The 27,573-nt window shown below is 40.5% G+C and overlaps 2 protein-coding genes across 2 annotated transcripts; both read right to left on the minus strand.

The window, feature by feature from the left end:
* Positions 1 to 17,183: 17,183 nt before the first annotated feature.
* LOC124555928 lies at positions 17,184 to 17,705 on the minus strand. Its single transcript, XM_047129982.1, has one exon. The coding sequence runs from the start codon at positions 17,703 to 17,705 to the stop codon at positions 17,184 to 17,186; it is 522 nt and encodes a 173-aa protein (XP_046985938.1).
* Positions 17,706 to 18,250: 545 nt separating this feature from the next.
* Positions 18,251 to 19,893, minus strand: LOC124555929. The gene is made up of 3 exons (XM_047129983.1): positions 19,787 to 19,893; positions 19,405 to 19,675; positions 18,251 to 18,691 (listed from the first exon to the last, which is right to left on the minus strand). The coding sequence occupies exons 1-3, from the start codon at positions 19,891 to 19,893 to the stop codon at positions 18,251 to 18,253; spliced, it is 819 nt and encodes a 272-aa protein (XP_046985939.1).
* Between the last annotated feature and the right edge of the window lie 7,680 nt (positions 19,894 to 27,573).

Consider the following 27,573-nt stretch of genomic DNA (forward strand, 5'->3'; position numbering starts at 1 on the left):
TCGATAAGCGCTGCTGCTGCCGCTCACGAGCAGGCAAAGCAGCAACCCAGTGACACAAGTAATTGAAACTAACATAATGAGGTGGCAGTATGGCAAAAACCGGATGTTAAATAAGAGATGGCATGAACACAAGCCACGCACAGCTCACATTTAGTCATACTGCAACATTTCCTTATTGCAGTTGTTATACACGTCATAGCAAGGAACTTACATATATAGTACATCTCATTTTGTTATATAGAATCTGAAACTTACAGACAGGTATTAGAAATCTGGCAACAGAAAAGTTCTTTCCAACATGATAACATTTGATAACACAACATCATGAATAAGAACATATATATTAAAGTACATAGACACTTTCTCATTTTCATCCATTATTATTCACTTCTGTGGACATCCAGTTTTAGATCTACAGTATTGCATACCCCCAATGGTTTCTTAGCCTGTGGGTACACTAGATAATAAGCACTTCTGTGTGAAGTTCCTTGCACTTCGAAAGGGCCATTATAAATATTCATTCATTTTCTGACCAATTCTTTTTTTTTCTTTCTTTCTTTTTTTTCTTTTTTTTCTTTTCTTTTAGATCAAGTTTTACAATGGGTGGAAATTGTAAAGTCTCTTCAATTACACTTTTACTTTTACAATTTAGCAGGATTTCTTCAGGTGTGAAACCTGTAGTCTTGTGACACAGGGTATTCGTTATATTTTCAAAATGCGTAACAAACCTGTCCCGTGCCTGGTGGTGGCAGTAAGTTGTTATTTACTGACCAGTCACCTATATCTGGTGGCTTCTTTGGTCTCCTACTTTCTACTTCTTTCACTATCCTATTCAGTTCTTGCCACTATGTCGTATCGTCAGGCGGCTCTTTCAGTTTTGAAAGTTCAAAATCTTTCACTACTGTAATCAATTCTTGCCCCAGCATCATCTTATCTGGAGGCTCTTACTTCTTTGGTTCAGTATCTACTGCCGGGTTTTGCTTGGATAAAACTTCATTTAGCCTTTCATATTAATTTTCGGTAAAGTTTTGTTCCCTCTCCTTTATTTCTATGTATTCTTCCTCTGAACTATCACTGAGTTCTCCTTCACTATCTGATTCAAGCATGAATGCAACCTTTAGACAACAAGCTAATTCATGATTTGATCTTTCGTTATTTTTGGTATTCTGATCATCTCGTAAATTCTGCACTTGATTTATGTTTACTGGGACTTCTTCAACATTACTTCGGATGATGTCAACTTTCACTTCATATTTGGTATAATCATCATGGACTTCAGTAGTTCGCATGTAATTGTTGGAATCAACATCTTCATCACTATTGGTTGGTTTGGGGAAGGAGACCAGACAGCGATGTCATCGGTCTCATCGGATTAGGGAAGGATGGGGAAGGAAGTCGGCCGTGCCCTTTGAAAGGAACCATCCCGGCATTTGCCTGAAGCAATTTAGGGAACTTACGGAAAACCTAAATCAGGATGGCCGGACGCGGGATTGAACCGTCGTCCTCCCGAATGCGAGTCCAGTGTCCAACCACTGTGCCACCTCGCTCGGTCTTCATCACCATCACCAATAATTGTTTGTGCGAGGTGTTCGTAAGTCAGGATCGCATCTACACTGTTGACGATTTCATCCTCCTCCCAATTTTTACGTATACTGGCCAGTTTACTATTTCCTAGACCACTTTCCCTAATAATGGCAGCTCGTGTACTTTGCGCAGCACCCCTTTTCCTCTCAGTAACTCCTTCTAAAGTTGCTGCACGCACACCTTGTGTGGTGCTTCCTATTTCCACCTCATTTCTACCTACGGATAATGTCTTTAATTCAACGTTTCTTTCTTTTATCACATTTTTGGCCGTATAACTTTTTTCAGCATTTCCCTGCTCAAATTGGTTTACATGGTTAATTACATCATCCCACTCTTTTTCAATGTCTGAGAACTCCTTTCCTCACAACATATCCCCCTTTCCACTCCTACTAATTAACATGTCTGACTTTTTGTATGTTTCGGTGATATTCTCCAATGAAACAGTTCCACTGACCTCTTTCACGACATCATCTCTTTTTATTATAGCTATTTCAGTCTTACAGCAGCCAGCTAATTGCTCTGTAAGGTTCAAAGCACACTAAGGCCTAGTCTGCTTGCTACTGCCTGTCACTTTAAAGGCCGTGCGTGAATCATATACGTCAGCACCCGTCATTCCGCGTACACCGACTTGTGACGCGTTTCTCCCGCTAGCTCATGTCTTGCATTCATTTTTCTTAACCTGGTATGGTTTCTCCATTTTGGACCCAAAATTGTTTTCCACGCGAATCTGGCCCATAATACACGCAGGTCTGTTTTCCGTACTGTCTCTATTTTGAAAGTTTCATGGTACAAATCCCCTTCCGCGACATGATACGTTACCATGTCCTCTGCCTCTACCTCTTTGTATTGTATTTATTCGGTAATATTCGTTTTCCATTTGTTCGCTCTGGTCATGATTTTTCCTTCTTCGGTTGTTATTATTTTGAGGATAGTCACGATTTCCTCTTCAGTGATCTTCATCTTCTACTCTGTCCAAAAATAATGGGAAGCTTTTGTGGTTGCTTCCCACATATCATTTCGAATCCTCTGAGAGTTTTTTTCCATAGCTCCCACACTATCTCGGATTCTGTTCGCCTGGTTCTTAAATGGTTCAACTTCCAGTACCACATTTCACAGAATTCTTTAATAGAGTTTCTGCCTCTATTATCGTATAGTCTGACCATAATAAATTCTTGCATATAAAGTCCTGCTTTTGTTCTGACCAATATTCCTCAATAAACTTTTGCTTAAACACTTCAAATGACATCTGGTCCGTTTCTGGATTTAGTCCCCATATTTTCGCGTGATCCACTAAAGCACTGATAACCAGATTAATTTTCTCTTGATCTGTCAAATAATCAGGAAAACTTCTTTCACGATTTTTCAAAAACTCTAAAGGATGCCACCCATTATGTCTTTTTGTTGGGTCAAAACGTTCTTTGCCCTCTAGTAATTTGCTATAACTTTTTCTTTCAGTAGTATAGTTAGGTTTTTCCCTCATCTTTAAATCTGCTCAATTCTCTTTTGGACTCAGTCACTGTTTGTCTCAATTGAGAAATTTCGGTGTTGCATTTAGTTATTACTTCAGTTTTGAGACCGAACACTTTTTTGTTAACTTTAGTTATTACCAAAGGTTCTACTTTATCTTGAATTTTCATTATTTAAATGTCAAATCTATCGTTAAATTCATCAATTTGTCCTCGCATAGTGGCAACATTGCTATTAATAATATTCATCTCACTTTTTAAATCTAATTGTATTGCTCACTACACCTACTCTTTAACTTACTTCATCAATTTGTTTACTGATCTGAATACCTTGCATTTCAATTTTCTGACCCTGTGTTGCAATTTCTGTGTTAATGTCATTACTCTTAGCTGCCATTTGTTTGTTAATACTGCTACTGTGTGCAGCGAGGTGATTGTTAATGTTCTGACCTTGTTCTGAAATCTGTGCAGCCAGCATTTTTAACTGTTCGGTCATATCTAGTGGTTTTTCACTTTCCTTTCTAATGCATCCTGCATCCTCATATTCAAATTCTGTTCCTTGTGACTCATTTGTTTCACTTTTGACCTTTGGTGAATAAAACATATCCATCAATTTGTTGATATAACCACTGTCTGCGATCATGCCCTCTTTCTTGCCTTTTTTCATTTGCAATAAGTTCATTACCTCAATCTGATCATTTACATGTGTATGATACTCCACATAAGCTTGCTACAGTCTCGTGGCATCATCAATGTTTGCATCTAGTGAACTACTGCCACCTAATGCACTCTGCACTTTCCCGTGCCACTCGTCCTGGTCTCTTTTCGGTTTGTATCCATTTTTACTTTGTTACTATTTTATATCTTTAACTTCCAGATCTGGGAACTTTCTACTAACTATTTCACCTAATATATTACAAGTTCATGCCACTGGACATCCAGTACCCGTCTTACTATTGTTTTTTGTTCAATATTTCTGTCTGAACTATTTTTGTAATTAAAACTGAAAATAAATATCCTGTCACATGGCGCCAAGTATAACACCTATGCATACATTGTGCCAAATATGACTTTAACATACAATAAGCATTACCCTCTGGGAGGAATTTCGAGGTTTGACCGTGTGTTCACCTAATGGACAGAGGGTATCAAACATGAATTTCTTATAAATGGAAATTAGTAGAAAGACTTTAATTTTGGAAATAATGGAAGTAATGAAAGTTTTTGTGAATGGAATAATAAAAGGCGGCCAGCCTAATTGGGCATAATACTTTGAAACATTAAGTTTAAAGAAAAATGAACATGGATTGCTGAAGAGACTTCCATTAATGCTCCTTTTAAACAGTGCAATGGACACACACAACTAACGAATGAAATACACACAACCCAGTAAACATAGAGAACTCAATAATACTTCACTCGTAGCAATAAAAGTTAACTATTGCAATCATTAATTAATTCAGTTCTAATTTAACATCGAGATGTTACTAAAGACACACTGGACTGAAATTGGGCATGGAAACAGTTCTGATTTCAGCTAACACATACATATCACTAATGAAATTAAATAATCCTATACCTATACTTATTATGCCTTCATTATTAGCAATGTCACAGATTTCTTTTAATAGCAACAAAAGAAGGAAAAAACAATCTTTAGTTTGACTTTCTCATAGCGGAAAAGAATATAGTGGAGGCCCATAAACTGTCATTTATGCTATAGGTAAATTCTGTAACTATTTCAGAGACAATTGCGTTACACTAATGTGGATTTCTAACCATACTTGAATTTGTTTACATTTAAACACTATATAGCAATTTACTCAGTTAATATTTTCAAATAAAACTTCAGAAATTAGTTCCTAGTAATAGTCACAACAAAGTTAAGTTTTATGAAAGTTCAAATTATTGCTTCTTTCATTACCTGTGAAGCAGGTGGTTTAACTAGCATCATTTATACACTCTAGCACTGCAACTTTGGCACATTCAAAGTAGAAACAAATCACTGAGTATTCAGAAACAGGATACTCGGTCTTTAGCACGTTTAGGATAGGACCCTGCCTAGGTTTCATGATCAGGGCAATTTCAAAGTTCAAACACATTTTTTTATCACTGAAATCATTATTGAAAAAACACACACACAAACATACTAGTCCATACTAAAATACATATCCGATTTCCTGAAGTTAGCTGAGCAGCGGCGGCAATAGTGGTGGCAAGCACGTGGCGGCTATCTGGCCTCACTTCTTTCAGTTCTAGGCTCTTTTCAAATTTCTTCTTGGCCACGTATTAATCATTTTAGAGCCATTCCATAATACAAGAGCATCATATTACAGCCAAAAACACATCCAAGGCAATTTCAACATAAATTGGCTTCCAAATGCCTCACTTGGCACCTACGCTGTTGGCTGTACAACTGCTGGCCACTGACTGGATAATGTGCTTTCTCTCTCCGCCCATACTGACTGCCAAATCCACCTTTTCTCATGCGCCCAGCCCCTTCCACAGCGAGGGGCTCTCTATACCTTTTCCTTTATGTAATACAACTTCCCTAAGTATGAACCAGTATTCAAAGTACAATTTCTGTTTTATCAGCATACATATTTTATAAAGTTTCATTATTTTGAAACATCTTTACAATATATATACATCATAAATTTCCACTTTCAAAGATCTTAACTAGTACAGAGCAGTCACTCCATAGTTACATACACATAATAACACTGTATAAACTACTTAAATCGATAATGGTGTTACAAACTGTTCCTGTTATTATTCAGTTGCCTTTAAACTTGAGTTTGAATGTGGTGTCATAGTCGGTGCATGACCGATGAAACACAGTATCTCCAAGGTAGCGACGAAGTGGGGATTTTCCCATACGACAATTTCAAAGTGTACCGTCAATAGCTGGAATCTGGTAAAAAATTCAATCTCCAACATTACTGCAGCTGCAAAAAAGATCCTGCAAGAATGAGACCAATGATGACTGAAGAGAATTGTTCAACAAGACAGAAGTGCAACCCTTCCACAAATTGCTGCAAATTTCAGTGGTGTGCCATCAACAAGCACCAGCATGTGAAGCATTCAACGAAACGTCATTGATATGAGCTTTTGGAACCGAAGGCCCACTCGTTTACCCTTGATGACTGCATGGCACAAAGCTTTACACGTTGCCAGGGCCCGTCAACACCAACACTGGACTGTTGATGACTGGAAACATGCTGCCTGGTCGGACGAGTCTCGTTTTGAATTGTATTGAGCAGTTGGATGTGTATGGGTATGGAGACAACCTCATGAATCCATGGACCCTGCATGTCAGCAAGGGACTGTTCAAGCTGGTGGAGACTCTGTAATGGTGTGGAGCATGTGCAGTTGGAGTGATATGGGACCCCTGCTATGTCTAGATACAACTCTGACAGGTGACACATAAGTAAGGATTCTGTCTGATCACCTGCATCCATTCATGTCCATTCTGCTTTGCGATGGACTTGGGCAATTCCAGCAGAACAATGCGAAACTCCACACATCCAGAATTGCTACAGAATGGCTCCATGAACGTTCTTCTGAGTTTAAAAGCTTCCACTTGCCACCAAACCCCCCAGATATGAACATTACTGAGTGTATCTGGAATGCCTTGCAACGTGCTTTTCAGAAGAGATCTCTACCCCCTCGTACTCTTGCTGATTTATGGTCAGCCCTGCAGGATTCATGGTGTTAATTCCCTCCAGCACTACTTCAGACATCAGCTGAGTCCATGCCACGTCATGTTGCAGCATTTCTGCATGCTCACGAGGGGTCAACATGATATAAGGTAGGTGTACCAGTTTTTGTGGCTTTTTAGTGTGTCTGTCAGCAGTACTGAAATACCTCCTCCTGAAGGTAACTGATGGTTAGCAATTCTGACTCATAATTTAATAGTTTTCTTCATCTTATGTTCATTTCATAAATTTAATCCTCTGGTAGAGTCTAGTTTACTTGCCTTTTAGATATCTGAAACATTCTTTATGCCTATTATGAAATTGAAATAAATGTAGAGGAAAATTTCTTTGAACAGCAAGAAACAGTGGACCCTGGTTGCTTACAGGGATGGTATAGTTCACAACATCCAGGCCTACTGCCTGGATTATGCTAAATGGTGGTTATGGGTAGGGTGAACCTAGTGTTCACAGTTTGGTAACTGCTGAGCACAACCGGTTCTCTATAAACTTTAAGCATTCTTCACTGACCACTGTGCAGTGTTGCAGTGGGACATTTTGTGTCATTGGAAATGGAGATATGTTTAACTGCCCAGACTGCAGGTATGGTACAAAGCCTATTTAAAAAGAAAACTATTTCATGGTTTGCTATGTGTTGATTGGGCAGATGGCTGTTGAGACAAAATAGTCATTAGCAATCAACCCCTGGAGTACTTGCTACACCTCAGTTGTTTTAGGCTTGTCTCAGTCTGAGATAGCCTTTATTTCATAGGAACTATGGTTTCCACTTCTTCAAATAAAAACACTCCTAAATCGAATGGATGTATTGTGTGTGAGCAATAACACCAACTCAACTAAGAGTGCTTTGGGTAGCCCATCAAATAATTTAAAAAAAGGAGAGTAAGTAACTAGCTGGAAAATATGCTGCATTGATATTGACATTTGAGTCACATAATCCACCCCTCATATAACAGTAAGTTTCTTTAGCCTCAGTATGAGGTCATACTGTCATAATCACTTGCATTGTTTTCAGTGTAAATGCTATGGCTTCACCATCATTGCATCAGATGGATTGACTATATGTGGAAAATGCAATTGAGCTACACAGGAGAGTGCTTGTACAGCATCAAGCAAGTGTTTAGACTGTTGTAATCATCCATTGTGGAGTTGATAATGTAAGACCTTCATCAAGGAAAATGTGGGACATACAAAGGTCATGAAGCGAATTTTGTGTTCTGAAATGAAGCAAATTTATCTCCATCAGAAACCACCTGTGTTTGCTTTATCTTTCACTTTCGTTACCATAAAATCATGTGAGAAGTAATGTTCATTGACCCAAGCCTTGTCATCAGAAGCTTAAATGAACATACAAGTGTAGTTACAAGTATTCATGCAAAGGTTGAACTAAGCTAAAATTTACAATCACCTCTCACCACCAAGAAGATGACAGAAATGGATTCAAGAATGCCTTCTATCTCAGTGGGAAACTGATGATGTCAAAATGAACCTAGTTCTGGAGGAAGCCTACAAAATAACTGAGGAGAATTCTGATACATGTTTATGGGTGGAGTGCTACACATAGAGATGGTTCCAGAATAAGCCAACCACCACCACTACAACAACAACAACAACAACAACAACAACAACAACAATAATAACAACTACAGTGCCTCCAGCTTAATGCGTGAACCTGCAGTATGTAGACACAGCTTAGAAGGCATAAAAGAGTTTCACATGGTCCCCAAGTGTGACCTAGGCAACACTACTTGTCTGCAGTTGAAAGCAGCTATGAGCACTTTCTTGGCTAATCCTCACCATACCTTATCTGGTTGAAGTATTATATATAAACTGTCATTGATATTGATGTGACCTAGAATTGCATTCAGATCTGAACTCTGCTGATGATCATACCATGACAGGCTGTGTTGTGATGTTGGTCTTTAGACTTGCCTCCCTTCTGACTGTACCTACATCAGCAGTAATGATAGCCATGCTTGTATTTGCATGTAGGTACAGTTAGCATCACCTGTGCTGCCTTCAGAGTGCTTCAATAAATACACTAGCTGTGGCTATAAAACAGTGCTCAATATTCTGCAATTCACAAGGCAGGTTAGCAAGTTACTTCCAACTACAAAAACAGAATCATATCCAAATGAAAAGAAATTTAATGGCAAGCTATGTCTCATAAAAATCCAGTTTCATAGACCTCATACTTTACGCCACTGGTCTCAATTGAGTCAGAAGCAGAATAGCTGGCAGATGACATGGATTTTGAAGTCTGCTGAAGGGATCAAAGTGTTCATATACCAGACCCCTAAGTGTCTCAATATTCCATTCACACAGAAAGATAATACATGTAAGAATAACTTGAAATCTCAGAGGTAAGGTGGCATCCACCCTGCTGTGGAATGGAGATGGGTCTTGGATAAATGTGGGGTAGTGAAACTTTTGATGTTTGGTAGGCTCCTGTGCTTGTATCATAAGTATGAAGTGAGAGGAGGTGTTGTGTACTGACTGTACACCCTACAGACCAGAAGTCCTCACAGCATTGATTTACCAGTGGCTTAACCACAAAGTGGTTACATCAACAGATGACAGAGTTTCAGTCATACATACTATCTAGACCAGCAGCTGGCTTACAAAGTGCTGCCAAAGGTCTCTGGTCCCACAGACCTGTTTGCCTCCATAGGCAACATGATCACAAATAATTCATCTAATATCTCTACATGGCCTGAGTATTTAAGGCAGTGCAAAGACACTCGGAGACACCTTCTGTCGAGGTCTGGGTAAGGTGCCGAGTGCACCTGGAGTTCTTCAGTCAGAGCCTCACTGAGAACCTTCACTACATACAATGCCTTGCTGCACTAGCCACTACCGACTGAGGGAGCTGCCATTGTCTGCTTTCACCATCGCCAGGACTTGGCCCCTGCGTCAGAGACAACCAGGAACTTGGTATCTGTCGACCTTCTCTGCATTATTTTGTTCTACTTCCGAGTGAATATTAAAGTTCTACTGTTTCATCATTACAGACCTGTGTAAATTCAGTGCTAGTCACAAACTTTTGCAAACTATTGTAATGATTAACTTTCCTCAGAAGAAGGAGTATTGTTTATGTACTTTCCAATAAAATTGTTCGATACTGTTTTCCTGAGCGTTGTTCTCATTGTGTCTCAACTAGCACAAGACTTAGCTAGTGGTGACGAGAAAATTCTCTGTGGCCGCGCGGTTCTGGCGCTGCAGTCTGGAACCGCAAGACCGCTACGGTCGCAGGTTCGAATCCTGCCTCGGGCATGGATGTGTGTGATGTCCTTAGGTTAGTTAGGTTTAACTAGTTCTAAGTTCTAGGGGACTAATGACCTCAGCAGTTGAGTCCTATAGTGCTCAGAACCATTTTTGAGCCAAAATTCTCTGTGAACCAATTTTTCACGCATGTTTTACATCCAAGTGGACAGTGTCAGCGTGTGTGTGAACCTTATGTTATGAACACGTTGATAGTGAATTTTTGCCCCATGTCTTACCTTTTGGATGTTACCAGCAAAGTGTTACTGCTACTCCAAAACATGCAACAGTCAATACAGATAATGGCAGACAAAATGGCACTCATCACCACATCAGGCCCATAGCTGTCCACCCACTGTTCTGCATCGATTCACTGGTGAAAGGATTCAGACACTCGTTCCAGGTGTTTGACCAGAAGATCAATCTCTGGGCAAACTATGTGCGAGAATGGAGCAACAGTTCCTGTCCCAAGATATCACAGGTGACACCCAGCAGTGCACATTCTTCTTAGCTTGTGCAGGCTTGGATGTTTATCACTTAATGCAGCAACTCAATGCCATAGTGGAGTCCATGCCCTGCCGTATGATCTCTTGAAGACTTATTTACTAGAATATTTAAACTCTCAAGTACATATTGCTGCTGCCCACCATAAGCGTACTGGACAATCTTACTCAGAGTGGAAGGCCAAATCACAGGTTTTGTCCTGTGACTGTTCGTTTAGGTGTACTAACTCTCAATGTTAACATTCAAACACAATCTCTTACCAGAGACATGATTCTTGTGCACTTTACCTCCCCATCAATAGGTCTTCTGAACAGTCTTTATGGTCATCGGTGACATTACACGACCCTTCGGTTTCCAATTGTCCATCTCGCCCAACTCAACTCCAGCTGCAGTCTTGACAGCATTCTGATTTGCTTGCAGCTAGCAAGCCTTTGACCAGTGAATGTCACCTGCAATGATTACCCTCAAGCAGCAATTGTTTTATCACTCACCTACAGCAACAGTCTTACTATCGCCAGGCCAAATTTTCTTCCTGGAGCAAGACAGAACACAAGGAAGAAGTATGCCAATCTTCCATCAATATGAATGTAAATTACACCCAAATGAACCCCCTTCACCTAGAGTTGAGGAGGCTCCGACACCTATGTTCCAGATGTTTAATATGTCCATATTGTGCTTCCCATATAACAGACTCTTAACACTCATGGTGGGAAGCTACAGGAATTCTCCATACACCTGTGCAGCTACAGCAATGATACTATTGAAGTGAAAGGACAATTCACGACCCATATTCAGTATCGTTCTACTATTTTCATGGCACAAATCTTGGAGTAAGCATTGAAGGAACACAAACATCCTTGATTTGGAGATTTTTAATGCTTTGGGCTTGGAACTGCATGATTCAAACAACAGCTCCGACTTAAGGCCGGCACTACACTATCCTATTTCTTTGTCAAAGTAGATATGTCAGATATTTAGATCAAAAAATTTGATAGTGTCATAGGGAACTTTGTCAAATCTCGCCTGTCGTCAAATAAATATTATCAAATCTAGGGCCTCGCCTTAAAGTCGTTCGTCTTCTCTTCACTGCAATGTGAAATGTAAGCGCTTGGAGCACTGGCGTCACTACAGCTATTTGACATCTCTACATCTACATCATACTCCGCAAGCCACCTTTTGGTGTGTGGAGGAGGGTACTTTCAGTCCCACTACCTGATCCCTCCAAGCCTGTTCCACTCGCGAATAGTGCGTGGGAAGAGCTATTGTCGGTAAGCCTCTGTACTGGTTCTAATTTGTCGAATTTTCTCCACATGATCAATACACGAGATGGATGTGGGGGATTAATATGTTGTCTGACTCCTCCTAAAAAGTGCTGTCCCGAAATTTCAGTAGTAAATCTCTCCATGATGCACAACGCCTCTCTTGTAACGTCTGCGCCGGCCCCTGTGCCCGAGCGGTTCTAGGCGCTTCAGTCTGGAACCACGCGGCTGCTACAGTCGCAGGTTCGAATCCTGCCTCGGGCGTGGATGTGTGAGACGTCCTTACGTTAGTTAGGTTTAAGTAGTTCGAAGTCTAGGGGACTGATGACCTCAGATGTTAAGTCCCATAGTGCTTAGAGCCATTTGAATCATTTGTAACGTCTGCCAGTGGAGTTTGTGTAGCATATCCGTAACGCTCTCGTGCCAGCTAAACGATCCCGTGACGAAACGCGCCACTCTTCGTTGGATCTCGTCTATCAGTCCTACCTGATAGGGATCCCAGATAGATGAACAATACTCAAGAATCGGGCGAAAAAGCGCCTTATAAGCTACTTCTTTCGTGGATGAGTTACATTTCCTTAAGATTCTTCTGATGAATCTGATTCTTGTGTCTGCTTTTCCCACTATCTTTTTTATATGGTCACTCCACTTAAGGTCGTTTTGGATAGTTACGCCTAGATATTTTATGGCAGACGATATCTCCAGCTTCATCAATAGTGTAGCTGTACAGTAGTGGATTTCTTTTTCTATGTAATGTGTTTGTGAACATGGCTTCAAATTTCGTGTGTTCCTTCGACTTTTTTCTTTTTTAATAAACTTTCTTCGACTAGGGTGTGGGGTGAGCAAGGGGCACAGTGCATGCTATTAATTTGTGTTATTGGGCAAGTGGAATATGCTGCAGGCAACTTCATGTCCAAAACTACAGCTACAGCAATCAACCTCTACATCTGTAAACATCCAGGCAGCTTTTCAGCAAGCTGGAATAGAGGATGTGATCACACTCTAAAATAAAAAGTTCTTTCTTAGCTTTCCATTCTACTTTGTTTGTTTTTGAAATCTGGATGTCACAAGTTAAAAAGCGCTTCATCTGTTTCGTACTTTTTACTAATTTTGTAGTTGTTGCAACACTAATTCAATTAATTAAATTATTCAAAGATAAAAATAGTTCTTATTGCCTATATAGTGTCTACACATTTATTTACCTTCACTTATCCCCCCTTCAGTGCTTTATAAATCGCTTCACACGTTTCTGGAATTATTTTGGTTAATGTGCAATGTTATATTCCAGCGTTGTGTTGTAAACTGGAGCTCTCTCCTGTATCAAGAAATCTTAGTGTCTGCAGTGTGCCTGTCTTCTGCACATATAGCATTTCTCAAGAGAGTATTCTGTTTTGTAATATGAGAAGCCAATTTACATAGCAAATACTGAAATACACTCTCATCCATTCGTAACTAATTTATGCATAAGACTTGATCAGGGCCGGCGCAAGCCCAAATGCCGCCCCGTGCCCGTGCGAGCTGCTAAATTGCCCCCCCCCCCCCCCCTCCTTTTTTTTCAAAACGTTTGTGGGATTTTATTCAAACAAATCTGTAGGTTACGTCAGCAATCAATCGCAATTTATTTTTTTACTTTCCAGCTCTACCTATGTTTTGGCCATTGCGTGGCCAGTCTCAGAGCTTTTAATATGTGCCTACATCTAAACCGTCATGTTGACAGTTACGTTCAGCATGACGGTACAGATGTAAACATAGCTCAAACCATTGAGAATAGCCACACTGTGCCCGAAATCTATGTAGGTCTGGAAAATAAAAACAAAAATTGCGACTGATTGGTGACATTCTCTACAGATTTGTACAAAACAGTCGCTGGGCACCAGCTCAAAAATAGAGTCAAACCTGATTGAAGTAATCTAGCTAATTTTAATAAGCCTTGTCAATTTACAAAAACGTTCAAATGTGTGTGAAATCTTATGGGACTTAACTGTTAAGATCATCAAGCTTACACACTACTTAACCTAAATTGAATGGGTGAGTTGAAAATGGTACACATTCCACAAATTTCACAAATTAAACTGAAATAGCCATTTTCTTCTTTTGATGTATCGACATCCATTGAACATAAAAAAGAACATCTTCCTCTACTTCAAATGCGCTTGCCAACAATAGCTAGATACGAGTGAGTTGAAGAAGGGACATATTCCTGGAATATGTTCCTCCTTCAACTCAAAGCCATGCTAGTGTCAGCGACACCCTCCACAGCACTAGTGCTTGCTGCTCAGTCATGTGTTTAGCGTGTAATGTAGCAGATGAGCGAGCTGTTTAAGGTTATGTTGGTTATGTTTACAATGTAAAGTGATAAGATCAGTGCCAAAATTAGTTTAGTGAAGTTTATTAGTTTTTGGTTTACTTTAACCAAGTAACAATGTCAGCAACAGATGGTGACAGCGCTGAACCAAGACGTAAAAAGGGAAGACATGACAAAGAAAAACATGTACGGGAGATGGAAAAGTTAGCAAGGAGTCGTGGTGAGGAGTTTGTAACTTCAGCAGGCATTCATGTTCCAGCCAAAACAACTGGCCCTAACTGTAAGTGTAGGAAGAAATGCATGGATAGTTTCTGTATTGAGGAAAAGGAGAACATTATTAAAACCCTATATAGTGCAGACCTAAGAATGAGCAAGACACATTGTTAATGAGCGTAATTGAGAGGTATGAGGTTGCAAGGCACAGGCCATCAAATGAAAACTCCAAACCACATGAGGCCTCTTTCAAGTACTTTGCCACGAAAGGGGCAAGCAGAGTTGAAGTATGTCATAATGCTTACATAAGCCTACATGTGGTGTCACACAAAGTTGCCATTAGGTTAACACATATTTTGGCCTTTGGGAAATCCCCTATTGACATGAGAGGTAAACATGAAAACCGTTCTAATGCTGTTCCAGCCTCACATGTAGTTAAAGTACATGAACATATTGATTCATTTCTAAAACATGTTGCTCACTATACGTCTACACCAGTCACATATCTCGATGCTCAACTTAATGTGGCAAAAATGCATGAACCTTTCACATAAAAATTTCCTGACATGAAGAATGTAATTAAGCATGAGTTTTACTTGGATTATTTCAAGGAAAACTTTAGTTACCGATTTGGGAGACCTCAGGTCGATGTCTGCAGTACTTGTGAAGACCTGAAGATCAAAATTAAATCAAACACGCTTAATGACAATGCAAAACGTTTAGCATGTGCTGAATTAATGGTTCATAATAGACGTGCTAAGCGTTTTTATAACAAGATGCAGGAAATAAAAGAACTATCAAAATCCAGGCCTGATGTCATGGGAATTGCTTTCGATTATATGCAAAACCTGCCACGACCACTGCTGCCTGTACAAGAAGTATTTTACCTTAGAAAACTATGGTTCTATGTCTTCAATGTTTATGACATACAAAAGGACAAGGCCTATATTTATACCTACCCAGAAGGTGAGGGAAACAAAGGGCCAAATGATGTATGTTCAATTGTTTTGGATTTTATCACACATCACATTCCCGAAGAAGTGCAGTACCTCCATGTATTTAGCGATGCATGTTGGGGCCAAAATAGAAATCATGCTCTGTGCAGACTTTTGTGCTCCTTGACCATGAACAGTAGATCAAGGTTATACATCAGTATTACCCCATTAGAGGGCATAGCTTTATGCCATGTGATCGTATGTTTGGCACAGTGAAGTGTGAAGTCCGGCGCATGATCGTGTGTACTCACTTGAACAGTACAACTCAATGATTGGTGGTAGTGCAAAGAAAACACAGTCTACTTTCGAAGTGACTACTATGCAATGTGATTTATTTTTGGAATTCAAGAACTGGTGACCACAGTACTTTGTGAAACAGCCTAGAAGTGTAGAAAGCAGAGCAGTTACTTTCAAAATAAGCACATACAGACACTTCGTCTTCAAAAGTGATGCAAAAGGGTTTGTCGAAACATCCGCCTATATGGACAACCCCATAAAATGGACCTTCAAGCTGAAGAAAACAAACACTGTTGAAATTCCAGACGCCAAGGCATATCCAACAGGAAAGGTTCCCATAAAGAAAGAGAAACTGCAGGATCTCCAGAAAGTTAAACACTACATCCCAGATGAACATTGACCTTTTTTTGATGAAAGACTCTCTTGGCCAACCACAGATACAAGAGACATTAATGAAGATGATGTTGGTGACTAACTGTTCCACCTACAAGGTAAGAGGAATAAAAACATATTTTAAAGTAACATTTATAGGCTATGAATCGTATACTACTAAATAAAACTAAAAATAATAATTATAGTAAAAATAAAAAAGAATATTTTTTTGTAATGTTTTTCAAACAAGGCTTTTTTCAGCTGCTGATCGACTAGAATAAGAAGATTGACGACTGTCTACTATGAAAAGTCCAACAATGAAAAATGTTTAATCGGAAAACATTATTTATTTGTAAATATATGTAGCCAACAGTTTTTAAATATATTTTTTTGCCTTTTTACAAAGATTGAATAATTTTACATGCTTATTTCTGAAACCTTTTTAGCATAATCCGCAAATTCGGATAAAGTTTGTGTGTTTAAAAACTTTGAGCTGAAAAAGGTACATATTCCTGAACATATTTATGCAGTTACATGGTATATAACAAATATTTATACACAGGTGCCATGTGCAATGTTTTTGCTACACTTAATTGTACACATTCACAATAGTAAATTTTTCTTCATAACAACCAGTTTTCTCACAAAACAGTTTTTTTTTTATTTGCCGAAAGTTTATGTTTTTGGAATGTGTACTTTTTTCAACTCACCCATTCAATTATCCTAAGGACAAACACACACATCCATGCCCGAGGGAGGACTCGAACCTCCGCAGCGACCAGCTGCACAGTCCACGACTGCAGCACCTCAGACCACTCGGCTAATCCCACGAAGCATGAACTTACATGTAACGTAAATAAACATTTTTCATTGGTTGTGAACAGATAATGTGTTGAACGGAAAGCAAAATATATTTACAATTTAACGATAATTTGGCTTGAATAATAATATTTACAATAACTATTTAATGTTGAACAAAATAAGAAACAACACAGTAAACAACAAAGACACTGATCATAATATAAAAACTTAAAAAAATACTAGACAAATCGAAGCTTCCTGGCTTTTGCCTGTGCAAACTCTTTCACATGATCTGAGTAATTTAAGTCCTCTGCAAGCTCGTGCTCAACCGATATTGTTGCAAGATATTCAAACGAGTTTGGCTCATCGTTGATAAGAGGTATGTCTATATCGATTTCATTTTTGAGAAACTCCTCTCTCCACTCGCAACTGTCACTGGGAGTGTTAGAAGAATTCTCAGAGCAATGTTAACATTAGGGCAAAAGTTGTCTTCCTATAAACTTTAGAGTCTCTTTTGGACCTATTCCAGGTTTCAACAACGTTGAAAGCACTTTTAGCTCTTCCCTCAACTCCAGTGCATCAATGTCGCTTGACTCATGATCTTGCAAAATCGCTGCGAAGTTTCTACACTTTGTGTCCAGGCTGTCAGGATGTGCATTCTTCAGCTCGTCGATGTAGAGAAAATCAAAATAATCACAATGAGATTTCAGCTGATTGAATCTCCTATCCAAAGATGTGGTTACTATATCTAAAAGATAATAGTAGAATTCAATCTTATAGCGTTTTGGTGGGTCATCTATTGTCTCATTCCTTCCTTGATAGGTAAAGTGTATTGGCTTCTTACTTCGTCGCCGGGAAACACTTATCCGTGGTAATGTTAGATCTTCTAGCTCTAATTCTGCAGCCAATTCTTTGGAATCCGTCAAGAAAGACACAAAGTTTTCTTCTGTTCTGCAGGTTTCAAAATATGCTTTCGTTTTTTCAAACATTTCCATGGCCTCAGAAACATTTATGTCAATGGTCTGGAGGGTCTTACTGACTACACTGATGTGAAGCAGAACGTCGTACCAGATTACCAGAGAAGTGAGAAAGGTGTAATTTTTTATTTGATTCGCAAGTGATTTGCTTCGTGAGCGGTCATGCCATCTAATTCTTCTGATATCTGAACCACTGCATCATAAACGCCTCCAGTGTGAAACCTCAGGGGTTTAAGTGCATCGATGCGACTTTCCCACCCAGTATCGCTCAGTGGCTTCAGCGACGTGTTAGGCAGATACTTCTTCAAGACATCCCAACGTCGAACGGAGAACGAGAAGAAGTCATACACGCTTTTCACTGTCGAAAACATGGAAACAGCATATTTAGAAGACATAGCGGCATCGTTTATAACAAGATTCAATGCTCTCTTGTTCATATCCGAAATTCTTTTCTGGAGACCAGACTTCTTTCCTTTTATGTTTGCACCATTGTCGCATCCTTGCCCTCTCATATTACACAATAGAATTTTTTTTATCTTCCAAGAACTTGAGTACGACCTGCGTCAAAGTGGAGCTTGAAGAATCGGGCACTGGAAGAAATCCCAGGAAATGCTCCTGAATTCGGACATCGTACCCCGTCGAGTCTTCGTCTCCTGGACGAAACGTACCACAACTGTCATCTGCTCAACTTTTGAAATATCTGGTGTGCAGTCCAGAATTATACTGTAATACTTAGCAGATTTCATCATTAATAGAATTTTGTTGGTTGTAGATGATCCAATAAGATGAATTATTTCATTCTGTGTTTCATTTTCAAGATAATGATGACCCTTGTTCTCACCTTGCTTTGTTCTGTGCAGGTGCTCCATCATCACAGTGTCGAACTTTCCGAATAATTCAACGAGTTTCAAGAAGTTTCCGTTGTCAGTTTGAAAGAGTGTATCTGTACTTCCACTCAAAGGCAGACATTGCTGACCGAGGAAATGAATTATTGCTATTAAGCGCTTAAGAACATTTTTCCAATGTTCGCTTTCAGTATTCAGAAGCCTTTGGATGATAGGCGTCGACAGTTCGTGACTTTTTCAGTCCCTCGTAAATGGGATCCACTTTTTATGTGAATTCAAATGCTCCGTAGACTTCCCGTGACTTTCGAGATACGAAGCAACGTGCCGCCAGTCGCTTATACCGTTCTTTGCAATTTTTACTGTAGATGACGAAAAAATATTGCAGCAAAATCAGAACACAGCGTCCTTGCTCTTTGAGTACACCAACCAATGTCTATCCGCTTCTTCTAAATTCTTCAAAGAATAGCTGTAGTGCACAGGACTGAAACACCGGTTGTCCGCGTTTTAAGGACGTTCTTCTGCTTCCTTAATGCGCTCGGGAGGACCTCGCATGACCAAAGTCGTTCGAATGCAGTCGGTAATAATTTCCGGCCATATATATATATATTTGAATTGCAAAAAACTAATAATAAAAAAATATTGCATGGCGCGAGATTCGATCCGGCGACCTTCGGATTACGAACCCCAGCGCTTACCGCTGCGCTATGACGCTGTAGAAAATCATTAATCGTAGAGAGTATTTCACTGCAATGGTTTCTTTTAACTGTCGATTTTCTCAACAACGGCTGAGAAGTGCATCTTGGTGCATTGCCACATTACACGGCTGGCCATGAGCTTTATTATTCGCAGTATGAATCAAATCTGAATTTCACAATTGGCGGCTTCCCCTTGTGAGACAAATCTTGGGTCAAAGTCTTCCGTATGTGATCTAACTTATTTTTAGCCGTCCGCACTGAAGTGTTTTGCTCTGCATATACTTCAGAAATAATTTGTTGTATCGCCCTTTTTAACGTTGAATCTAACTTTTCTGTGATATGGCCATCTTTCTCTCTTAAAAACCCACCTACCTCCTCTTCGTGTTTGGTAGACACATCTTCCACTTGTTTACTACTTGCAGAAGTGTTGATTTTAAAGTGTTTTATTCTAATTGTAGAGTATTAAAGTTCTCAGTTAATTCTTTTACCGATTCGGGGATACACTTAATAGCTTTTTATTTTTTCGGTTTTCATATTTTCAAGATCTCCTCGTAAAAACCTGGTTACGTGATTAGCAACTTCGGTTTTCAACTGCTCAGTTTGATTTTTAACCTGTTCAGTGATTTGTACACATTCACTAGCCAGATCATCTTCCTTGCCAGCCATACTATCTATCTGTTTTTATTTATTTTTTGCCATAACATCTATCATAGTTTCTACTCGTTGTAACATTTGCATAATAGGATCTGGTGTCGTAGCAATAGATTCGGCAATAGCTTCGTTCATAATGAGTGTTGTTACCTCACTTGCTGAAACGGGAAGATATGTACATTTTCAGTGACGAATTCGCCTTGTGGTACTTGATCTGATAGTCTCTCTATCTGACGATTCCGCCGTTGTAACCTGGGGTCTAGTTTTAACGATACAAAAACCACAAGACTAACTGGACAAAGCTACAGCTGAATGTATTGCGATTAACACATAAACAAATCACAGATACTGATCGCGTGCAGCATAATGTTATTGATGAAAAATATTTCTTTGAAAACAACAATACAATCGCTACTACAAACTACGCATGCCTTATCGTGGACATCCGCTATCTTGTGGCTTTCTTACGAAGTATAAAAAAAAGGTAATAATAATTACAAGACAACGATAAATTTTGAAGTAACAAAATCTCTAGCTAGGATAGGACTCAATTAAACAGATTGTACCACTACAGAATGCTACACTACCATTTACGGTTGTATGAGTGTAACAGTGCCTTACCTTGTGCTATTGTACTGTAGATGAGGATACTGTATTTGCAAAATTTTCTTTAGTCCTTACGTTACTAGTTTTTATCGCAGTATTGTGTTTTGTTGCTTGTCAAAGCATATGTATTCTTCATTCATCTAACAGTTATTTTTAACTACATGCGTGTTGTATGATTACATGAAAAACAATCAGTCATGAAATAGACATTGGTCCCGGCGGAGGTTCGAGTCTTCCCCCGGGCATGGGTGTGTGTGTTTGTTCTTAGGATAATTTAGGTTATGTAGTGTGTAAGCTTAGGGACTGATGACCTTAGCAGTTAAGTCCCATAGGATTTCACACACAGTTGAACATTTTTTTGAAATGTACATATTTTTGAACAAAACTGCATATTCAGTAGAATAATATTTCTACAGTTGCAGCCCCTTTTAGGGTAGCTAATGTAGCGCGTTTTTTATGACATATGTTAAACTGTCTGTTCTGACCAAATACTGAGAACACGAAATATTACGATTTAGAAGTGGCTGGCTTGGTTAATTATTCTCCGACCGTGAGTTTTAAATATTTCAAGTGCACCAGTCTCACTCGTGTTGGCGAATCGGACTTCGCATGTAACAGAGCAAGCAGGCTCTATACAGGGTGTTTTTGTCGGTGCGTGCAAAAATTTAAGAGGACATAGAAGATGCTCCACTGATCAATTTGAGATAGGGAAGCCGGCCGCGGTGGCCGAGCGGTTCTAGGCATTTCAGTCCGGAATCGTGCGACTGCTACGGTCGCAGGTTCGAATCCTGCCTCGGGCATGGATGTGTGTGATGTCCTTAGGTTAGTTAGGTTTAAGTAGTTCCAAATTCTAGGGGACTGATGACCTCAGATGTTAAGTCCCATAGTGCTCAGAGCCATTTGAACCATTTTTTTAAGATAGGGAACCTGGGGTCGGAGAAGACAGATTAAGGAAATAATAGGAATAAAATCACATCACTGTGTACCTTTTTATTTACATTAGTTACAGTTAACTGCAAATACCATCATTGACACAATGAACGTACCATCTGTACTGTATCTTACAAAATGTGCTGAAACTGACGGCCATCAACCTCAATGCAAGCATGACATCGGCGAACAAGATTCTGACACACCCTGACAAATATCCCTGGTGTGTTTCGAATCACATCACAGGCAGCTACAATTCTGGCAACTAACTCCATCCCCATAATCACTGGGGTCTCATACACAAGTGAGTTTAGGTATCCCCATAGGAAATAATCAACGGGATTCGGGTCAGGTGAACCCACAGGGCCGGCCGGTGTGGCCGAGCGGTTCTAGGCGCTTCAGTCTGGAACCGCGCGACCGCTACGGTCGCAGGTTCGAATCCTGCTTCGGGCATGGATGTGCGTGATGTCCTTAGGTTAGTTAGGTTCAAGTAGTTCTAAGTTCTAGGGGACCCTGATGACCTCAGATGTTAAGTCCCATAGTGCTCAGAGCCATTTGAACCACTTGAACTCTCAGGCCACGGAATAGGACCTCCCTTTCCAATCCAGGTCAGTATTGAGATGGTTGTGGGCATCCACACTGAAGTGAGGCGATTCGCTATCATATTGTATCCACATCATCTCACGAAGAGTCGAGGGTACGTTCTCCAGCAACTCAGGTAAAACTCTTTGTACGAACCTCAAGTACTGTTGGCCATTCAGACAAAAATGGTTCAAATGGGTCTGAGCACTATGGGACTTAACATCTATGGTCATTAGTCCCCTAGAACTTAGAACTACTTAAACCTAACTAACCCAAGGACATCACACAACACCCAGTCATCACGAGGCAGAGAAAATCCCTGACCCCGCCGGGAATCGAACCCGGGAACCCAGGCATGGGAAGGGAGAATGCTACCGCACGACCACGAGCTGCGGACGCCATTCGGACAGCTAGGCAGAAGATATGGTCCAATGACATTGTCGTCTACAATCCCGGTCCAGATATTAATAGCAAATCGTAATAGATTATGTGACTCTACTACTGCGTGAGGATTTTCCTCATCCCACACATGGCTATTTCTGCTGCTCGAAATACCATCACGATCAAATAACCATGATTTGGAGAAAATCTAGTCGATCAATCCATTCTTAGTGCAACCACTGACACAATGCGACCCTTGGTGCAAAGTCAGTCAAAAGCAGTGCATGGACTCGTTGTGGGTGATATGGGTGTACTTGTCATTCGTAGAGTACTCGCCACGCGCTAGTGTGTGCAGAGCCCATTTCACATGCAATACGACGAGTACTTATAGTAGGGTCCGCTGAGACACGTTCCAGCATCTCCTCTTCAAAATTGGGTGTGCGAGTGGTCCTGATGTTGCCAGATCCCTTGTTTCTTCTTTCCAATGAACTAGTCTCCCGCATTCGTCGATCGAGAGAAATAAACACTTGTCGTGACGGATGATGCCTATTAGGAAATCGTTTCCTGTACAGCCTTTCAGCAGCGAGAACATTGCAACGTACTTCTCCAAACACAAGGTGCATGTCACAGTTCTGCGAAACCGTACCGGTGTTGCTCCATTGTATTGCACTGTATGTCTCTGAATATACTGAGTAATGAATGGGTCTGTCATTGATTCATAGCACGTTGTGTCATGTGACAATGTGCGAGGGTTGACTGAAATGTAATGCCTCTACCTTCGTAACTCTTCAACAGTTGGCAGCATTGGTATGTGGCAGGTACTGGCTTGTTCCGTAGCCTCGTCTCTACAGCTCCATCTGCCGGGAAGCCTTAGCATTGAACGGTTGTATTGTTACAGTGTAAAGTATGGAATCCTGCGCAGACCCGGTCAATGCGATTTAAGCAACGTGCAGTCATTGAATTCTTGACAACAGAAGGTGTCACCCCAAAGGAGATTCATCAGATAATGAAAGCAGTTTATGGTGTTTGTGTTGATGTGAGTACTGTGCGTCGTTGGGTGAGCAAGTTTATAGATGTTGAGGCGGGAACATCTGACCTGCGTGGCAAACAAAGAGTAGGACGTCCTGTGACAGCAACCACCAAGTTTCTCAAGCAAAATGTTGACAGATAGATTCAGGACGATTGTCGCATGATTCAGAGGGAAATTGCAAGCACATTCGGCATTTTACAAGAACGTGTGGGTCACATTATTGCTTTCCTTGGCAAACCACACACTTCACATGCCACCACACAGAACTTCAGAGACTGAATCTCACTACCGTACGGCATCTTCCATACAATCCAGATTTAGCACCGTCTGACTTCTATCTGTTCCCGATAATGAAAGACGATCTGCGGGGACATTGTTATGCTTCTGATGAAGATGTTGAGAGAACTGTAAGACTGTGGTTGCGGAACCAGAGTGTCGACTTCTTCTGTGATGGCTTCAGAAAACTTGTTCATCGTTGGCAGAAATGTATCCAATTGGCTGGTGATTATGTGGAAAAGTGAATATTGATAATTAAAGATCACATTCTAAGGAATATTTCTGCGTTTTATTTATTACAATATTCCCATCCAAACCCAGTTAACTAAGGTGGAGGCTTTACTTTTCATTCAACCCTCATAAATACAACAGCGCCACCTTATGGGCAAGTAAAGTAAACAAAGCCTGCATCATGACCGATGAGTAATCAGGCTCGTCCTCCTTGTTTCCTTGCAGGAAATAAAGAATGTACATGTAAATAAACAGTACAGTACGAGTAAACTTGTAAGCATGGTAATTGTAAATAAGCAGGAAAACAGCAATGTTAGACAAAGCGGCAGACAAGTTTACTTCCATATCTCCTTAAGTTGGCACCTCCGACCCAAGGTTCCCTGCCTCAAAATCTTCAGTGGAACACATTCTATGTCCTGTTACATTTTTGCACGCTCCTACGGAAAACCCCTCTATAATTACTGCAATTAGTAGGTATCTCAATTAGACAGCCATAATGGCAGCTAAACATATCTCATCCAACCCGGATAATTCTGATCACGAAATAAAACTCACCAACACTTCCAAAGGATGAGCTGTTAAAAACACATACATGGCATTCGTGCCAGAATAAAATGAAAAGTGCAATGCAATATGTCCATTTGATAGTATTTATCATCGTAAATAACTTACACAGTCACATACGTCGGTACAGACAGTCGCTGCGAGGAGAACAGATAAAGAAGTAACAAGAGAAGGAAGAAAGACAGAAGCAAAATATTTGACAGTGATATTTTCTTTGCACATCAGTATTTCAAATTCATATATTATGTTAGCCTCCCCCTTATGACAAACCAAAATGTGAATTTCGAGCAAACCATTGCAAATGTCCACTAAAGAAGTAACAAGAGAAGGAAGAAAGACAGGAAATACAGAAGCGTCCGATCTTACCCGTCGGCTTTGACCCATGACGTCACAAATACCGCGGAAACGACTATAAACAATTCCAATATGGCGGATATAAAAACATCGCATACGTATTGTAAACACTGAAGTACACAAGTTTCACAAAAAGCCTAATGACTGTAACGGGACAAGCGTGGGAAATTAGGGGTTTTTGGGTGCGGAGAAACTAAATATACAGAAATGTAGCCACCGACCGCCATTCAAAACCACGCAAAACAACGAAATAAATCAACATCACAAAACTGACCAAATACCAAAAAACACATTCCTATCCATAATCGGACACTTCCCTTAACCTATATAGCTCAACAGAACCTACCGATCACATCCCCCAATAGAAAACTAAGAAACGAAAGCTTCCCTTACACCTACATACATCGGCACTTATGCAGTTTAGCAGGTACGGAAAAAATTTTTCATTTTTTTTCAAAATTTGATCATCATGTGTCGTTATGCGGTGGGGGGAGTCTGCAGTGCCCCCCCATCCCCCCACAGGCTTCATTAGTGTCAAATCAATATTTTCGAATCATAGGCGGCCGCTGCCGCGGCCGCATTCCAAAAAAAAACTCCCAACCTAACCTCAAGTGGGCTACGCTACAGATCAATATGTTCATGAAATTGCTTCATATTACGTATACATGTTCATTAGTGTCAACTCAATATTTTCGAATCATAGGCGGCCGCTGCCGCGGCCGCATTCCAAAAAAAAAAAACTCCCAACCTAACCTCAAGTGGGCTACGCTACAGATCAATATGTTCATCAAATTGCTTCATATTACGTATACATGTTCATTAGTGTCAAATCAATATTTTCGAATCATAGGCGGCCGCTGCCGCGGCCGCATTCCAAAAAAAAACTCCCAACCTAACCTCGTATTCAGGGCTACGCTACAGATCAATGTGTAGGTCCCTTACGTCACGGGTCAAAGCCGACGCGTGAGATCGGATGTTTCCAACCTATACCCAATACACAAAACATACATAAATAACCAAAAAAAAAAAACGGAACTTACCTCAAAAAAGTTCCAGCTCCACAAACTAGATTGGCCACCACAATCACACACAAATGCACACACGCACGCACGCACACACACACACACACACACACACACACATACAAAAACACACACACACACACCAACGAAAAAATACTGAACTAAAATAAAAACCCAACCCACCCAAACGTCAACCCCCTCCCCCACAACTCCAAAATACAACACACAAACACTATACAACAAAATAAACCACCCACCCACCTACCCAGCCCACCCTAACTAACCACTTTCGGTCTATACATTTTACCCACAGCCCTTAAAAAAACCCGAAGAATGCAATAGCCCTCTGGGACACTCTTCCGCCAACAGTACTCATCTAAATGAGACTGAAGGTTGGAAGAGCGCCTCTTCCCCCTCCCAAGAACTGACTTAACCGCTCCCCACATCCCCTCAATTGTGTTAGTGCAAGCCCCAGTATCATAATTCTTAAACTCTAGACTGTGGTTCACTACTAAATGATTAAATCCCCTCTCACCCAACCCCCTATATGAAGAAAACGCATCTGAAACTACTGTGGACCCCGGCTCTACATACTCCTCAATTAACCCCACTAATTCAGGCTTCGACCTCCCCTCCACAACCCTAAAAACACATTCAGTACCCCCACCCCCCTGAACAACAGCCCCCCACACCCAAAGACCAGCCACAGACTTCCCCCTCCCATACTTCCTTTTACCAAACTGCGACTCATCCACCTCCACAAGCACCCCATGCCCACCCAACTTACCCCTGTACTTAATAAATTCGGAACACACCTCACGACAAAAGGAATACCAGTCTAAAACAGTCCTCTCACTCACACCAGTCTCAAACGCGCAAAAACTCTGCCCGCAACTATAACAAAAATAATACGTAATAAGCACAATCTCACGCATGGCCAATCTAGACTTCTCGAACCAGGTACCACGCCTTACAGAACGCCATACGCCATCTTTCCGGCAACACCACATGTATCCGTCCCTGGTCCGAGAGTCCGGAACTTTAACCAATTTCATAGGTTCACTGCACACACCGCACTTCACGACCTCGGCAATTAAGCCAAATAGCTGAAGAAATTTAATCAGCTCTAAAGCTGTCTCCCCCATCATCGCCCTCAACCGAACACTGTTAAGGCGGTCTTTCATATCCATTCCTGAACAAAAAACCACAACCAAATACACTCAATAACAAACTCACCCGACGTACAGCAATGAGCATTAAATTAACCATTAACTCACTAATAGAAATTCCGCTTCAAATCCAACACCTGAGCAACAGAAAACTGACCCCACCACACGAAACAAACGAAACAAACGAAAACCATGAACACACCACCAGAGAGCACGACAAACAAAAACAAGACATCTACAAACACGCCACAATCGCAAATCAAACTCCGCGCCGTAATGACGTCACACACCACAACACGCTTACGTCACGGGTCAAAGCCGACGGGTAAGATCGGACGCTTCTGTTGACCCGAAAGACAGAAGCAAAATATTTGACAGTGATATTTTCATTGCACATCAGTATTTCAAATTCATATATTATGTGAGCCTCCCCCTTACCACAAACTAAAATGTGATGTTCGAGCAAACCATTGCAAATGTCCACGTAAAATAGCTTACAAAAAATATATTGTGTCTCTTCAGTCCGGACATCCAATCTAGCAGGAGACAC

This window comes from Schistocerca americana, chromosome X (assembly GCF_021461395.2).
Source record: "Schistocerca americana isolate TAMUIC-IGC-003095 chromosome X, iqSchAmer2.1, whole genome shotgun sequence".
Classification (NCBI taxonomy): Eukaryota; Metazoa; Arthropoda; class Insecta; order Orthoptera; family Acrididae; genus Schistocerca; species Schistocerca americana.

What these genes read in the sequence shown, in the direction of transcription:
- LOC124555929 (XM_047129983.1), bottom strand. Translation starts at nt 19,893, where the DNA reads ATGGCTGGCAAGGAAGATGATCTGGCTAGTGAATGTGTACAAATCACT. An exon ending in GTTGCTAATCACGTAACCAG is followed by an intron (nt 19,676 to 19,786) that starts GTTTTTACGAGG and finishes CTCTACAATTAG; the next exon opens with AATAAAACACTTTAAAATCA. An exon ending in ACAAGGGGAAGCCGCCAATT is followed by an intron (nt 18,692 to 19,404) that starts GTGAAATTCAGA and finishes AATGTTCTTAAG; the next exon opens with CGCTTAATAGCAATAATTCA.
- LOC124555928 (XM_047129982.1), bottom strand. Translation starts at nt 17,705, where the DNA reads ATGGAAATGTTTGAAAAAACGAAAGCATATTTTGAAACCTGCAGAACA.